At 41.6% G+C, this 16,871-nt stretch overlaps 1 protein-coding gene across 3 annotated transcripts in view; it reads right to left on the reverse strand.

Moving 5' to 3' along the window:
• Window positions 1-16: 16 nt before the first annotated feature.
• Window positions 17-16,871, reverse strand: part of usp34 (ubiquitin specific peptidase 34) — a 76,787-nt gene continuing 59,932 nt past the window's right edge. For all 3 annotated transcript variants that reach the window (XM_084714667.1, XM_084714666.1, XM_084714665.1), the window contains exons 49-78: window positions 16,711-16,789; window positions 16,582-16,635; window positions 16,373-16,468; window positions 16,224-16,288; window positions 16,032-16,107; window positions 14,640-14,687; window positions 14,458-14,523; window positions 14,255-14,335; window positions 14,000-14,085; window positions 13,302-13,470; window positions 12,939-13,013; window positions 12,581-12,732; window positions 12,326-12,479; window positions 11,733-11,777; window positions 11,053-11,157; window positions 10,457-10,604; window positions 9,830-10,134; window positions 7,925-8,254; window positions 7,344-7,501; window positions 6,842-6,920; window positions 6,251-6,377; window positions 6,025-6,132; window positions 5,478-5,582; window positions 4,670-4,794; window positions 3,451-3,574; window positions 3,261-3,340; window positions 3,016-3,156; window positions 2,328-2,468; window positions 2,014-2,170; window positions 17-1,505 (exon numbers count right to left, since the gene is read on the reverse strand). In XM_084714667.1, coding sequence (XP_084570793.1) covers window positions 775-1,505; window positions 2,014-2,170; window positions 2,328-2,468; window positions 3,016-3,156; window positions 3,261-3,340; window positions 3,451-3,574; window positions 4,670-4,794; window positions 5,478-5,582; window positions 6,025-6,132; window positions 6,251-6,377; window positions 6,842-6,920; window positions 7,344-7,501; window positions 7,925-8,254; window positions 9,830-10,134; window positions 10,457-10,604; window positions 11,053-11,157; window positions 11,733-11,777; window positions 12,326-12,479; window positions 12,581-12,732; window positions 12,939-13,013; window positions 13,302-13,470; window positions 14,000-14,085; window positions 14,255-14,335; window positions 14,458-14,523; window positions 14,640-14,687; window positions 16,032-16,107; window positions 16,224-16,288; window positions 16,373-16,468; window positions 16,582-16,635; window positions 16,711-16,789 — 4,210 coding nt within the window. In that variant the 3' untranslated portion in view covers window positions 17-774. The remainder of the gene's footprint in view (window positions 1,506-2,013; window positions 2,171-2,327; window positions 2,469-3,015; window positions 3,157-3,260; window positions 3,341-3,450; window positions 3,575-4,669; window positions 4,795-5,477; window positions 5,583-6,024; window positions 6,133-6,250; window positions 6,378-6,841; window positions 6,921-7,343; window positions 7,502-7,924; window positions 8,255-9,829; window positions 10,135-10,456; window positions 10,605-11,052; window positions 11,158-11,732; window positions 11,778-12,325; window positions 12,480-12,580; window positions 12,733-12,938; window positions 13,014-13,301; window positions 13,471-13,999; window positions 14,086-14,254; window positions 14,336-14,457; window positions 14,524-14,639; window positions 14,688-16,031; window positions 16,108-16,223; window positions 16,289-16,372; window positions 16,469-16,581; window positions 16,636-16,710; window positions 16,790-16,871) is intronic.

The raw sequence follows: 16,871 nt of genomic DNA on the forward strand, positions 1-16,871 counted from the left end.
AAATAAAAGCTCCAGCTGGTCCAACATGGGGGCTTTATTTCAACCACAGTCAAATAAAGCACCGCTTTTTATATATTCATATATATATAAAGATATTTATATATATATTTATATAGTTTTCATATACACCTTCAGGCAATGACTAGAGAGGATTCTTTACAGAATCAAGTTTCTTGTGGTTCTCTTAATTTACAGGTAAACTTAGTTTCTGGATAATTAAACCACAGAAAAAGTCAAGGCAACTTTCTTTTTTGCCTCGTTCATAAAGTACAAAACTGGCACAGAGGACGACCATTTTTATACACAGTAAAAATGCAATAAAATTAAATTACATACAGAGGAGACAAAAGTTCTGTAAACCTTTCCCCGTTACAGCAAATAAAATCACTTTCCAAAACAAATTCAAATCAGTATAAAACACAAAAAAACAACAAAAACAAAACTTTTTTTTTGCCCTTTGAAAAAAATGTGCTATAGCTTGTACGACTTTTTCTGTTTTATTTCTTTATTTGTCAAACGAGGGGGGTCGGCTGCGTGTGGAGTCTGTGTTTTATAGAGCGAAACGACACGGCGGCGCCACTGAAGCTGGAAAAACCGACCGACTGAACATCAGCAGAAGGCAACGAACAGCAGCACACAAACAGCAGAAGAAGAAGAAGAAAAACCGAAAAACAGGAAAAGTTTTTTTTTTCCTCTGAGCAGAATTCAGATTTCCAAAAATAAAAGAAAAAAAGTTCTTGTTAAAGATCTCATGGTGGCTGTGAGTTGATGATGTCATGAGGAGGGTGGGCCTTTAACGGACAGTTTGGTAACTATGGCGATGGTGGCTTCCACCGTCCTGTACAGCATGTCCAGCATGTCGGGTGGGGGTCCGGCGCTTGGAAACACCTGTGAGGAGGGGGCGTGGCCACTGCAGCCCTCTGGCCCCTCCCCCACCAACCCAAGGGCTGATGGGAAGGCAGCGTCCTCTGAGAGAGGTGGGGCCGAGCTGCTGCTGGCCTTAGCGCCCGCCTCCTTCTCTTCCTTCACCTCCTCTGACGTGGCAGACAGCGCCTCACCCCTCCTCCCCTCCCGCTGCTCCGCCTCCTCCTCCTCAGCCGCCGTGTGCCGTGGCGGCTCAGGCTCCTCCCCCTGCACAAACCCCTCCCCCGCCTCCTGCAGCAGGGAGGAGGAGGAGGAGAACGAGGAGGACGACGAAGAGGAGGCCTCCATCTTCTCCTCTTTAGGGGAGGAGTCCAGGTTCCCAGAGGAGGCGGGGGCGGGGTCAGGAGAGGGCGGGTCCTGCTCAGTGCCCGGGTCGATCAGCGAGGAGGAGTCCCGTGTCTCCGTGTCCGAGGTGCTGGTGGGCGTCAGCGCCTCCTGGTGGTCGGACTTCGGCTCGCTGCAGGGGGGGAGGGCCGAGGAGGAGGTGGAGGCCACGCAGAGCGACGCCGCAGCTTCACCGGCTCTGTCGTCATCACTGCTCACCCTCCGCCGCTTCACCGGGGTCGCTCCTTCATCCTCAGCTGACACACACACACACACACACACATTAAAATTACCATATAACTGGTGTGCAATGTGGATGTGAAGAGTAAAGGTTCAGTTCACCTATTTTCACCTATTTCAGGTTCAATAAAAATTTAGCTTGGATTTTGCTCACCAAAATCTAAAACGTAATAGACTCCTGCAAAGTTTTCTGAACTTGCAGTCAAAGATTTAATCTTTAGAACACGAGGAACATCCTGGATCTACGGTGGAGAAGCTGCAGCAGCACACAGGACTGAGCTACTAATATTTCTATCTTTCAAGAATCTGATACTGAATGGATTTTTTTAATGAACTGCATTTAAACACACTCAAAGAAACTCCAATATGTAACTGGTGGTAACTGGAGTTTCCCAGCATGCATTAGATGAGGAGCGATGAAACACTGAGTAGTGTAGAACTAAACGTGGAGGACGACGAGAGGAAAGGAAACCGTTAAGATTCTTGTTGATTGAAATGTGAGTTGTGAGTGTGTGTGTTTTGTACCTTTGGCCTTGTGGTCCTTGGCCTCCAGCTCCAGAGCGCTGCGCTGCTGGACACAAACACGACAGCGACCCAGCAGCTCCTGCAGGGCAGGGCAGAGCGCCGGGTCGACGACCTGAGGCGGCTGGACGGAGAGCAGCAACACCAACGCCCTCAGGTCCTGACGGAGAAAGAGGCGCGGAGGACACAGACACAAGAATTAGAATAAACGGAAAAGACGAGTTTTCAAAAGGTGAGAAGTGCAGTTTGGTGTGTGTGTGTGTGTGTGTGTGTGTGTGTGTGTGTGTGTGTGTGTGTGTGTGTGTGTGTGTTCGTACAGCGTTGAGCAGGCCGCTGGTCTTGCTGAGCTCCAGGCGATGAGCTGCCAGTTCCGGCTGCAGGCTGCTCTGTTCATTCAGCAGGTTCGTCACCAGAACACCGATCAGGTTGGAGCAGCTGGGACCAGACAGCACCTGGACCTAAACACACATACAGACGGTTGCTATGGCACCATCCTCTAGACTACTGTTCCACATATACAGACTGAGAACAGTTAGGGTTCTTTCTTTCACAAACAAAAACGTAGTTCTAAAGACGCTAAATGTCACATAGAACATCTACTCATAAAGGCTCGACCGCGAGGTACGGCACAGAGAGGCAAAGCACTCAGCCACCACATCCTGTCTGCCTGGTGGACAAACAGCTGAGCTACCTTTAACGTTGGCAAACGAGGTCAAAGTTCACCTAATTTGAAGACAGAGGGTAGCGGTGCTGTGTGTGGGCGCCACTGCTCTCACCATAGAGAAATAAAGGGCTGACATACACAGGCAACCATTCAAACTCACATTCACATAGTAGGCTCCTCCCCCTGCACAAACCCCTCCCCCACCTAGTATTTATCATTTATCAATATTTAACCAAAGCACCTGCAGCAAAGTGCCAACCACCGTATCACATCATGGAGCCCCTCAACATACAGAAAAAAACATCTGAAGACAGTTTAAGTACAGTTTTTTTTATTTGTACCTTGTTTAAGAAGCAGTTGAGGAAGGAGTACGCCACGTTGTTGTTGAGAAACGTCCTCTCGTCCATCAGGATACACTTGATGTACTCGCTGAAGGCCGGATCCTCACACAGCAGCTTCACACACGTTTTAGCCAGAACAGACTGAAAAACAACGCGGTTCAGTGCTGCTGTCTTCGTAAAATGTAAACCTTTAATCTGCAGCTTTAATCATTTTTCTTGTGATGAAAGTTTAAAATGTGACGTACCTGCGACTGACAGAGCTCCGTCCACAGTTTGGGGAAGAGAGCGAGGTGAAGAGGAAGTCCTTCATACGCTATTAACACACCTGAGACAGGCAGAACATTATGAGTTTATATGGAAATTCTTATGTATACGTTTTTAGGAATGGTATATTTTCAGTTGACACACACACACACACACACAGGTGATACGTACTGAGTTTGACGAGTGTGTCGGTGAATTTCTCGCAGTTGATGGCGACTCGACACAGCAGGTGGATGAACTGGTGGTAGGACAGGAAGTAATCCAGCAGCATCCGGTCGTACACTTCGTCTTTACCCTGAGAGAAACACACACATAGACAGAGTTTGCTACCAACATCAGGCTTGTTCAGGTTTTAAAGAGCAAAGAGTAGATTTTTTTAAAAACACTTTTTACTTTAAAGTCTATTTTAAGTTTAGTTTAATTTCAAAATGTAGAGGAAGGAAGGGTGCAGCAATTATCTTAACAATTATCTGCTAATTATGTTCTTGATTAATCAGTTGGTTATAAAATGTCAGAAAATAGGGACACATGTCCGTCTCAGTTTCCACGGTGACGTCTCCAAACAGCTGAAAAACCTCATAAACTGAGAAAAAAAAAAAACATCATGTGTTTGGCACCTTTTTTTATTAAAAAAATACTCAAACACTTAACCATTTGTAAAAACAGTTGCTGATTTTTTGTCAGATAATTAATTTATTGACCAATAATTTCATCCATATGACGAAGCTTAGTTCAACTTAAACTTTAAATACATGAGTGAACAAGCAGCATAAATAAAGCTACCATTACAAAAGATCTAGAGTCGTCGTGACACCAAATTTTTAACTTTGATACTAGGGCTGCAACTGACCATTATTTTCTCGATTGACTGATTAATAGTTGTTTGTTTTAAATTTTCAGAACACTGTGAAAAATGTCAAAAGTCTTACTGGGTTTACTGTCAGAGAGGAGTAAAGACAAAAAATATTCACATTTGAGAAGCTAAAAATCAGAGAATTCTGGTCTTTTTCTTGAAAAAATAAATGACTCAAATCAATTAGCAAAATATTTGGCAATTAATTTAATAATCGATTAATCACTGCAGCTCTATTTGATGCCAACAGGAAGTTTATTATCTTGATATTTGATACCAAAACGACACTTGACACTGTGTCTTCACGACAAGACAGACCAGAGGGAAGGAACAGACAGATCAAACTCAACTTCTGCTTACTGTGCAACACTGCTAAAACCAACAGGTGTGACAGAGCGACAGGTCCTGTGACAGAGCGACAGGACCTGTGACAGAGCGACAGGTCCTGTGACAGAGCGACAGGTCCTGTGACAGAGCGACAGGACCTGTGACAGAGCGACAGGTCCTGTGACAGAGGTGTGTTCCAGGTGAACGTACCTTGCTGCTCTCCACCATCGAGGGCAGCAGACACATGTTGAGCTCCGGTCTCGGGGGTCGGATGTTGTTCTTGGCTCCCATCAGCTTGATGTTCTCTCTGCAGGGCAGGTACGGGCCGAACGACACTGTGGACACAAACACACAGGAAATGAAAGTGACCTTAATTTAAGGGTCTTTTAATAATTTATTCAAAGGATAGGATGAATCTTTCTGCAGCTGCAGTCTTTTGAATTTTTACAAGAACATTTAACAGAAATCAGACTGATCTCTGGCTGAAAACTACCAAAAAAAATCACAACCTGAAGTATTTTAAAGATGTCAGTTTTATCTGAAACATCAACAACTCTGATGTATGGTGAATATTTACTTTTATTAACATTTTGCACTCAACAGATCAACATTGTGTTTCAGTATATTGTGCATTTCTTTCTCACTGAAGATGGTTAATTCACATCCTGACTAAAATACTGTTGCTTTAAGCTTTTGACTTTGCTTCTGTATGTTGCACTTCTATTATTTTGAACTCTGAACTGATGCATTTTATTTTATAAGTTGTACAGAACTTGCTAATTATTTAAAGAGCAACAAAGGCATAAGAAGGAATAAAAAGAAAAAGATGAGGAGATTTGTGAAGAGGCTGAAATAAAGATGTGGTCAACTGTGCTCACAGTCTGTGCAGAGAGAGTCTTCTTGTAAAAATTCTTAAAAATACACTTTAAATCTGTTAAGAAATTAAGTTAAATTAAGGAAGTTACAGAAAGTTGATGAAGAGGAAGAGGAAGAGGAAGAGGAGGAGGAGGAGACTCACTGGGGATGTTGCTGTGGTGGTAGGTGCAGTGGTTGTGCTGCAGGAAGGGGACCAGAGTGTGCAGGAAGTCGTGAGGACTCAGCAGAACGAGCTCCTTCAGTACGTCTGCGAGAACCAGAACAAAGGGCACGAAACATTACAGACAATCCACCTTCATCACAGTCCGAAAATAATCAGCTGTTTTCTTGGTTACTCAGAAAAAAAAACACAGCACTTATCTATACAGAGAAGTGTATAAACCCCCTGAACAGATTACAGGGGTTTGTTCTCTGCTTGATCCCACTTGATATTCACAGTATCACATTTATATTTTCTTACAGCTGCACAGTGAAACAGCTGTTGTCTCTACACAATGTATGAAACACCTCTGAATACTTGAGGTCTCTATACCAGAGGGTCAATTTAGAAACTTAATTCCCATTAGTCACTTAGACACAAAAACAGAGGATATAGGATTCAAGCTGGAAAATACAGAACTTACCCTTCGAGTGTGTGTGTGTGTGTGTGTGTGTGTGTGTGTGTGTGTGTGTGTGTGTGTGTGTGTTACCCAGGCAGGCGTTGCGGAGCTCAGGCGGGCTGTAGGAGTTGAGGAGTGTGAGCAGCTTGTGGGCAAAGTCAATCCTCTCCTGCCACTGGATCAGAGCCTGCTTCACATCTGGACGACAAAACACAGAAACATCTGTCCTTCAACATCATATCCTTCAGTCTTCTGGTGTTGTTTAAACTGTGTAACTTGTAACTTCCTGCCGGCGGTGCGGCGGTGTGTGACTGACCTTTGCGCTGCAGGTACGGCCGCGTGGCTTTGAGGACAGACAGGAAGATGGAGAGCAGCTCCACGAGGTCTCCGGTGACGTGACACGCCGTCGCCTCGTGGTACATCATGTGCAGAGTGTTGAAGGACTGCAGAGGACAGACGCGCAGAGAGCATCGAATTACTTACAACAACTTTTCCTCTCATCAGTAAAACACTAAACACATTTTAAATGTCGTACTGCAGATATCAGTCTGAAATTTTTAGAATTTCCTCCATAGTCTTATTTATTTGGAGACCCAAATAAAATCTCCTGTGACCCACATCTGGGTCTTGACCCAGTGTTTGGGAACAACTGCTTTAAGCTGAACTAGTTCATATAGATGGTTAGTGACGCACAGGACAAGGTGCATTTTCTTTTGAATAATTAACATAAATAATAAAAACAATGTCCAACAGTTTTAAATTCCAAATTTCTCTCCTGTCTTTCTTAAACGTCTCTTTTGTGTGTTTTAGTTGTACGTTTCGTTATTTTAAATATTAAAGCCGTATGAAATTAAATTCAACATTTGATGCAGTTTAGTTCGACGTAAAGAAGAGATCCTGATCGTACCTCAGTCATGAGGATGAGTCCTCTGTTGAAGACCACCAGCAGTCTGTCCTCGTCGTTCTCCAGCAGAACCCTGAAGGCACTAAAGGAGGAAGAGAACCAGGTGTCAGATATTATAAAGAACATATTCACTCTCTAAATCTGACTCAATTAACAATGACATGACTCAATATTTTAACTTTTATTATCAAATCTAGCTGTGAGTACTGAATCGTTCTGCTATTGACTTTAATTTGAGTTTGATTTTAATTGTTCTTGGTTCCATTTAATCTATTTTATTCTACAGTATATTATATATTATATTCTATAAGTTTTTCTTTATTTATCTACTTCTACTATTTCTGTCCTCATGCTGCTTTAACACTCTAATTTCCCACTTTCTCATCTGTATCTGAATCAGGCTACACATACCTGTTAGTTTATATGTGAGCTTCACAGAATCATTTCTCAAAAACGAGCGTGTGTGTGTGTGTGTGTGTGTGTGTGTGTGTGTGTGTGTGTCGACCTGATGAGCGTGGTCCAGCAGGAGCGACCGTCCAGGCAGCGCAGGTAGCAGCTGATGGTGGTTTTCTTGAACTGTTTGATGTCCTCCAGCTCTTCTTCTCTCATGTCGGCTCGCTGCGCCACGAACAGCTGCATCAGGTTGAACAGCTCCTCCACCGCCTGCAGGGGGCAGCGCACACACACGCAACAAACGTTTATGACATGAACTGTTCATACCGCTCATGTCAGTTCCTGTTAACTGGATGCACCTCCCTGATAACACTGATGAAGATTCATTATGTACCTTTTCTTTAAACCTTGACAAACTTCCTATCAACCTCCTCCTAAATGATTTCTCCTGTTTCAAACTCTTACCGGGCCACATCATCAAGATGACCCATCGACCAATCAGGTCACACTTACAAACTGACATCATAGTAAAAAATCTAGATTTGAGTTTAGAATGATAATCAATCATATGTTGTAAATATTTTTGAGGAGTGCAGGAGACGGTGTGTGTGAACTCCTCTCTGACACACCTGTGCACAGTGTTGCTTTTTTTTTTAATGCTGAAACTAATCTGAACACAGACTCTCCACCCACCCCGGGGTACTGGCTGGCGTGCGGCGTCAGGTTCTTGAAGGCCCACTGGATGTTCTGGTGGGAGGCGAGCTGGCGGGTGAAGGCGGGCGACTGCTCGCAGCACATGCGCAGGATGCCGTAGTAGGCGGGCAGCATGCCGCGGTTGAACAGCACCACCTCCTGGTCGTCGTGGTCGGCCAGGATGTAGTTGAAGGCGATGTTCTTGGTCACCACGGGGTTCTGCACCACCAGGCGGACGTTCTCCGGACAGTCCACGCACATGTTGTACCAGAAAGACAGCAGCGCCTGCTTGTTGTGGTTGGTGGCGATGGCCGGTTCTGACAGTTTGGGCTGCAGACAAAGAGGAACACAGTTCATAGGAGAGCTGCAAAAACAACTATAATGCAGTTATAAGCACTATGGACTGTTTATTAACGTACAGCATTTGTCAAAAACTTGTTATAGAGTATCATAAACAAAACATAAGTTCTAAATAGAGAAGGTTAAGAGGAGGCACTACGGGTGAAAAAGGTAAAAACTACAAATAATGACTATCATCATGAAAAGTTACTTTACTACAGTAAGACTTTTTTTTAGGTTTTCTGAAATTTTGTGTTTAAATATACAAAGGAGGCATTCACTGCTGGTAACTTTATGAGAATTTAGGTGAAATCTACAGACAAAAACAGACAAAGTGTAATAAAATACTTAAAAAAATGAACCAAAATCTCAAAATGCCCAGTGCATGAAAAAACAATGTTTTGGCTGCAGAATCTCACCATAAAATAAATTATTTAGTATTTTTCTTCTGATACTTAAAGCTACCATGAGGAGCTTTGATACTGTTTTAATTTTGGAGGATAGACGGAGAACAAAAGCAGCTCTGTTTCATAGCCACAAAATATAATGTCAAATAAAATTATCCCAAAAATTCATTTTAACTGGTGAACATACCACTAAGATTCAGCGAGGATCCGTCCTGTTGACAGGCATTATTAGAATAAAAACAGTCAATCTTCTCACAGATGTTCTGGTTTGAGTATGGACGTCATATCATCAGTAATAAATTAACTGTTTCTTAACCAGTTCAAAACTCCTTATAGTTCGTTTAAGTACTTAAGTTCTTAATTTCAGAAAACTGCTGTTTTTGGAGTGTTTTTACAATATGGTTGTAATCATTAACTATTTAAATTATTTTTGGTCAATCAGGCGAAGAACAACTGTGTGAAAAACAAACGCACCTGATATTTTATTATCTCATTAGACTGACAAGTCTAACATGTTTCATCCAACAAAGAAACATGATCATCCCACTGGAGTTAAGTTGATAAAGTCCTTTTCAGTTATTTTAACAAAAATAGATTTGGTAAAACCAGTACGAGGAAATAAAATCTCTTCACAGGTGCAGAGTTGTTCATCACAGTGAGACCTGCTTCACATTACTGAGTCAAATATAAAAAGTATTGATTAGTGGAGCTTTGAGGATTTTAAGCCTTTCTGCATCACTGTATTAATGTTATCAGCCTCCTAAGATTGTTCATTTGTCACATTTGTTACAAACTCCCTGTGACAATAAAGTTTATCATTTTTAAAGCAGCAAAACAAACCTAAAAGGAAATGATATGTCACTTGGAACCTTTAGGTCAACTAAGAAGAAAGTAAATGTGAACGTATCTATAATCCCATGAGAGAAAATACTAAATTATTTGTTTAAATATATAATCTGGTACAGCGATGAAAGCAGTATTCCAGATAACATGCAGGAAACGTTTCAGAATAAGGAATTTAATTTAACTGATCCTCAGAGGGAAAGTTAGCAAAGATGATTAGACTTAAATAATAGATAATAAAAGAAAAATACACACTTTAGAATCATCTTTGGGTTGTGATATGAAAAACATTTAACAGATAAATAAATGAATGTACCTGGAAGAGGTTCCAGAGGTCCATAAAGTATCCAGAGAACATGAGTTTCTCCGTCTTGGAGATGAGGCAGTAGGTCATGAAGCTGAAGTACTGAACCAGCTTGGTGGTGCCGTGAACGCTGGCGTCCACGTACAGCTTGGCGCGTCCCAGCAGCCCCAGCAGCAGGTTGTAGACCTGGTGGAGGACCACGGTGGTGTCGGGCGACAGCTGCAGCTCACGGGTCGGCAGGTGGAGGGAGCGCGTGGAGCGAAACATCTGGCGGAACGGATTGCTGGGGATGAGGGAGACGAGGAGGTACGCCGCGGCTGGAGGAGGGAGGAGAGACAGCAGCTGTTAGCATCAGGAACCAAACTGCAGATAAATACATGTTGCAAACCACTGTGTCTATTAATACTTTAATATCTTACATCTGACCACTTTACAGGTTTTAATGCCTTGTGCACCGTTTGATCTTTGATGTGTTTTAGGTTTTTTCTTTCATTCTTTGCTATTTTTTTCCTCTTGTGAAACACTTTGTACGATAGGCATGTGGTGTTTAATTAAATCTTTGGCATGTAACTGCTGTACCAAACAGGTCTGTCAAAAACACTGAAGCGTTTGACTTCTGCAGACTGTTGAGGCGCTTACATGTGCGGACTCGGGGGTAGTTGTGGGCCAGTAGAAAGCGTTCCACCCAGTTCTCCATGTTCTGCAGGACCCAGCTGTGGGCCAGTTTGTTCCTGGGGGTCTGGACAGCCAGCCAGTCCAGGCACTGAGACGGGTTGTACTCGATCACCTGAGAAGAAGAAAACAAACATACATGAAGACACAGAGCAAAACAGAGACATCGTGGACTGATGATCTGTACCTGCTGACTGGACTGACTTAACAGAAATCGAGGACAGTCTACATGAGCTTAAATCGATACGTGCCTTTTTTACCTTCAGTGTCTTTGTCAGTTTGTTACGTTTTTATGCAGCCATTTTGACCTGGTGTCTCTCATAAAGAGACAACTTTTATTTTGAGAGACATAAAGGATAAAAACACTGAACAATGACCTCAAGATGCTTTAACTATTGTCCCTGATAAAATACAAAAATGCTAAAGCAAAACAGATGATCTGGGCTTCAATGATTAAAGGGAAAAAACACTGAAAAATATTAATAGTTTCATTCTTGATTTTAAATAACAGACATAAAAAAATGAAAAACAGTAAGTTAGATTTCTGTGCTGATTAATTTTACCTCCCAGATCCTCTGGAGGATGTAGGAGGCGAAGGAGGGCATCCCCGGTGGTCCTCCTGCAAACTCCATCAACATCGTCAGCAGCTTGAAGAACGGATTGGCAGCCTGATGGAGGAAGACGAAACAGAGAACTGCTACTTATGTCTTATATTTTAAATGATCATATCTATGACTCCCTCAGTAATAACTGAGAATGAGCTTAAAATTACATGAGGTAAAGCTGCTTGTTTGTTGTGTTTTCAGTTCTTCATGAACAAAGCGCAGCGGGGTTTTTTTTTAAATTTACACTCTGCTACAAACACCAGCAGCACGAGGCACTTGTGTCTGGATGAGGAGGACAAATATCACAAACTGCGTCCTGGTCTTAAAGTACTCCTCTAACTTCAGCTCTTGAACCAAACCATGGTACTCGCCCACAAAATCTCACACAGACACACAGACTGACGGGTCCGTCGTCTCTCCCTACGAGCTTCAGCCTTCCCTTCATCCAGAGCAGGTACTCTTCCTTGTGCCATCATTTTTATATTCAGTATTTGTTGATAATACACTCCTCCTTCTAAAATTAAGTTCTTTCATCACATAAATTAACTATTAGTTCAATGCACTGTCAAGCGTCTCCAGCTGGGTGCGTTCATGTGGATTAAAAAACTCTTTGGTGCACACATTCCCCTAAAGCTTACCTCAGGCGTCAGCTTAGCGATGGAGGTGAAGAGCATCGACACGATCTGTCAAGAGGACAGTTATACATTAAACATTAGAAAAAACATTTTAACTGCTGTTTGTCTCAGTGCAAATTCCAAAAGCTAGAAGCCAGAGCAGCAAAATCTATAAATGTTTTCTTAAAATTACAATCCAACTCCTTCTTCTCTGATGAACTTCTCTCTGTTGAATGTCCCTGAGAGAAGACCACCCTGCTACATACCAAGGACTTGACTTTAAACTCTGACATTTAAAGCTCGTGTTTTAAATTGACAAAACATTTTCTACATTCAAACACTGCTGAAAGTTCAGAAAAAAATTCTGCAGTCAGAAGAAACATATATCACAGCTGTAAATATAAAAAAATATTGGGTAAAAATATGTTACTTTTCAGAAGAGAATTTCTTTTTTAAGGTGAAAGCTTTCCCTAAAAATTTTCCTTGATTAGAATCAAAGTTTTTTTTAAAAAAAGGATTACAAAAAAGGAGTACAAAAGGATCATGTTACATCCATTTCATAGTTCATAGTTTGATATTTGAAAAAGGCCCGTCTGCACAACATGTGATAAACTTACATGCTCAGCCAGGCGGTTGTTATAGCGACAGAGGCTGAAGATGAGGTTGCAGGTCTGTCTGATGTTGATGCCGTCTCTGATGTGCTGGAAGAGGAAGGGGAAGCCTTTCCCTCCGGTCAGTGCCGCCATGTCGCTCTGGGACAGAGTCAGATGTCTGGAGGACAGAAAGAGAAACAAAGAGTGTTTAAATCTTTAAACTGCTGCAAGTAAAGAGAAAAATATTTATCCCAGCAAATCGATGTCCTGTACTCGAACCTCTCGGAGCGAGACTGCTCCACCAGCAGCGCGATGAGGGCGATCATCTTCTCCAGAGCGGCAGGACGATACTTCTCCTCCGCCAGGGACAAGATGTCTTCCTCCTCGTCCTCCTCTTCTCCTTCCTCCTCTGACAGCACCTCAACCTGAGGCTGAGGAAGGACACTCATCATCATCATCTGTTCCTTCTTATAATCATCTTACCTAAATCATTAATCTGTCAGAGGACTACAGGCTCAAGTATCACATTTAAGAAGAAGAAAGAAACTGGTACCAGTCAGATCTCAATACAAACATCGTAGTAAATAAATACAGCGAGCTGTGAAACATAAATAAAATAATCAGTGAGCAAACTTACATTTTCAGGCCCTTTGGTTCCCATGTAAAAATGCACCATGATGGAAATGGCTTGTAGTGACAATAAGAACTGACTCTGGAGACACAAAAAAGACTTGATTAATTAAGGTTTAACAATAACTGATTAAAAAAATCCCATTAGAAAGAATTTAATCATATTTTCAAATTAAAAGAAACAAAAAAAGAAATAAAGGAAATATACTTATGTGTGCTTCATATCTAAAAGCATGAATATAACCTATTAAAAACTTAACTTGTGATAATAATCACTCGCTTTTCTTATTGTATTAAATTCAGGTGTCTGTTAAAACTGAGCGGACAAACACTTTTCAGACTTAAATTAGGAGCAGAAGCTCGGACTGACCTCCTCCTCTCCCATCTTGGCGAACTCGTAGAGGAAGGCGAAGTACTCCGTCAGGTGTTTGCTGTGGGGCTTGACGCCGTGCTCCATGATGGACAGGAGGGTCTTAACGAAGCGGGTGACACAGGACCGGCTGCCGATGTCCTCCACCGGACCGTCCATGTCGTCAGAGCTGAAAACAAAGGAAAGAGAAAAGTGAAATACGTTTTTAATGTTTTGTTTAGTGGTTTTTGTTTGTCTGTTAATCCAGCCTGACACATTTTAACTATAAACTGCTGCACTGAATGTGTTTTCTCTTTACTCTGTCTGTACTGCGTGTCTGTGTCTGTGATGTGGAGCCACAGATCTTTCTCAGAGTCCAGACTGACAGAGACACTGAGTGACACACGGCTCCTGCTTGGATCTCTGTCGCCATCTGATTTCACAGACACAACACCGTCTGTTTGTGCTGCACACCTCTAATGGCACAATTCAACTGACTTTACATTATTGAATTTTTTTGTGTTATTTTTGGTGCTCGACATGATAAAAGTTTAAAATATACTTCTTTGGCCTGGAGAAGGGAGTCTGAAATCAGTAAAGTAAAATAAAAACGGTGGCATGCAGAATGAAAAACATAGCTGTGTATTTTTCTCAGGATTAAGAACAAAAACGAAAGTAAAACACTGAACTAAAAATCCGACCAATCAGGTTTGACATACCCGTCCTCCATGCCGGGCTGCAGGTAGAGGTGAGCGTGAACCGGACGGAGCCTCTGGATGACGTGAATACACAACCTCTGGAACATCTGGAAGGCAGAAGTGAGTGTTTTTGACATGAGACAACATCAACTTTTCACTTTAATCACACTACAACTTGCAGGTAAAATCAAGTTTGCATAGAGGAGCGAAAAATAGAAACATGAAACACAGGAAACATTAAATTAAAATAAAATTTATATCAGATAAACATCTCACTTGTCTGACAATCTGATTGGGGCACTTTATGAGGATCTGCATCGGCCACCAGTTATCATCAGCCATCCGATCCAAAAACCACTGAAACAAAAACACAAAGAGTTTCTTTACTGCATCCGACAGAAACACTGTACAGTTCGTTTTCCAAAACAACAAAAACCTGCAACACTGAGGCAACATCATTGTTAAATGTGTGATCAAACCTCGCAGGCAGCCTGGCTGTTGTTGAACTGTTTGGTCAGGAGTTCAATCCACTGCAGCATGGTGGGCTGGAGGGAAGAAGACAGGGAAGGACAAACATCAGTCAGTTTGTCTCCACTGGACAGACACGGTCCAGCAGTCCGACATGAAATGTCGCACATTAAAGTGAAGTAAAGTGCTTTACCTTCTCCTTAGAGTGAATAAAAGTCTCGAGGACAAACGAGGTGCTGAGCTGCAGAAAAAAAAAGAAAATTTACAGCAAAGAAATGAACTTTTATGTCCTCCAAGTAAACTTCGGCTGTGGTATTCAGGAATTTCAAGAGAAATTCACAAAAGCACTTTAAGAAAGGAGTTTATTTTGACATGGATCAGTAAGGTGGGCAGAAATATGTGCTTTCAATTCTATCATGGGCTGAAATCAATTATTTTCATTATCAATTAAGCTACTGATTACTTTCTGAATCAATTAATTTGGACTATAAAATATCAGAAATTAAAAAATATCCGTCACATTTTATGTTACTGTACTGCTGTTTGGACAAAATCAAATAAATATGTCATCTCGGTCTACAGGAAAATGAAAAAGGAATTTAAACACGCTGAATCAAACAGCTGTTTCATCAGGAAGTTCTCATCAAACAAAACCGACCACGTGTGACAGTTTAATGTAACTCCATGTTAACACATTAAGGTGGCCTGGAATGAGGGAGTTTTTCTCACAGGATTGTTTCTTGTCTGAGGATTGTTTGATAAGGAATAAACTATTTTCCGTCACACAGCTGCTTTTCCACTGTGGGACTGATGAGGTCTGTCCTCCCTCAGCAGGTGGACAACTTTTACCTTCAGTGCACACACACACATCCTGACTCCGCCTCCTTTTTCTCTTCGCCCTATAAAATGACTGCGCATTCTTGACTCGCTATCAGCCTGCTATCACACTTTGTGTGTGACTGTACTTATTAAAACACCACAAAGACAACTGCTCATTGTGCCTGTCCTTATTTTCAGACGTCCCCCCACAATTTAAATAGTTCCAGCCTGCTATGGCACGTTAATGACATGATGACAGGAAAATCGACCTTGTTTGAGACGTCATGAAGTGTCATTCTGTGAATTACGTCATTTTTTTTAAAGTCATAAACATTCATTAAGGGTGCTGTCATGTCAGTCTTATGCGCGACTCTTCAGATAGTGTCAACAATTATTTTAATCAATCTAGACTTTAAAATGTCAGACATTTAAAAAAAACAAAATCATATTGTAGTTGATTTTGTCCAAGCGACAGTCCAAAACTCCAACATATTCAGTTTACAATGAGACAAAACAGAGAAAAGCAAAATTAAAAAATGATTTACAGATGATCAAAATTGTTGTCAAATAATTTTTGTAAACTGAATTTCAAATCTCAAGTCATGAGGAGATATTCTGAAGTGATGGAGAAGCATCATTTGTTTTTATAAGTTCCTATAATCATGTTTAATTGTCAAATTAAAATTAAATTAGTTTCCCCTCGACCCTATTTTAAAGTATAACTGAGAGTCAAGGTAAAAATGCTTGAACCTGTAATATTTCTCACCTTGGCAGTCATGAGGGAGACGGCTTTAGGGTCTGGTAGAGTGCTGGGGATGCTGCTGCAGAGCTGCCACATGAAACTGAAAAAAACAGAACAAATGTAAGTACTTGTGAAAGGTGAGAGGTGATATTAAAGACTGAATACAGCTCATCACTTCATCCTGTTAAAATAATAATGATAAGATTTGATGCCCACCCAAAGTAAGTGTGTTCAAATATATTTTTATCCTGGAGAAACTGCATGTTGTCGTGCCAGATCCACTGAAAGAGACAAAGACATGTAAAGTTAAGATTTGAACATAAATATTAACATAATATAAACTGAACAGAGTAGACCCACAGTACCTCCAGCAGATCAGGAGAGACGTCGAAACTAAAGTCCTTCGCGTTCTCCTCCTCCAGCTCCACTCTCTTATAGAAGAGCATGTAGGCACTGTGTGTCTGCAAGTTCAATCAATACTTCAATATTACACCTCTGCACTGTATGTGGGAAATGAAAAACAGAATGAATGAAGAGAAATAATAAAAAAAAACAGCCTGGAAATCATCTTCACCTTCTCAAAAGAGAAATCCATGAACTTGTCTGTGACGGAGTCGTAGGTTTTCGTCTGAAAGATAAAACGAATGTCAGTGGAATCCAAAGTGACGGATGAATAAATGTTTTATTTGGCTGCAGCTCTTACAGTCATTTCTCCACCGAAGCACTCAGAGGCCAGCTGGGCTGAATCAAAGGGCTTCACCTCCGCGTCGTTGAACAGGTACCTGCAGGAGATGCATGAGGTTTGTTTTTTTTTTTAAATCCAACTGTGTGTTTGAGCAGCATGAATCTAAAGTTGTAAAAGTA

The sequence above is a fragment of the Lutjanus erythropterus genome, chromosome 3 (assembly GCF_056507025.1).
Source record: "Lutjanus erythropterus isolate fLutEry1 chromosome 3, fLutEry1.hap2, whole genome shotgun sequence".
Lineage (NCBI taxonomy): Eukaryota > Metazoa > Chordata > Actinopteri > Lutjaniformes > Lutjanidae > Lutjanus > Lutjanus erythropterus.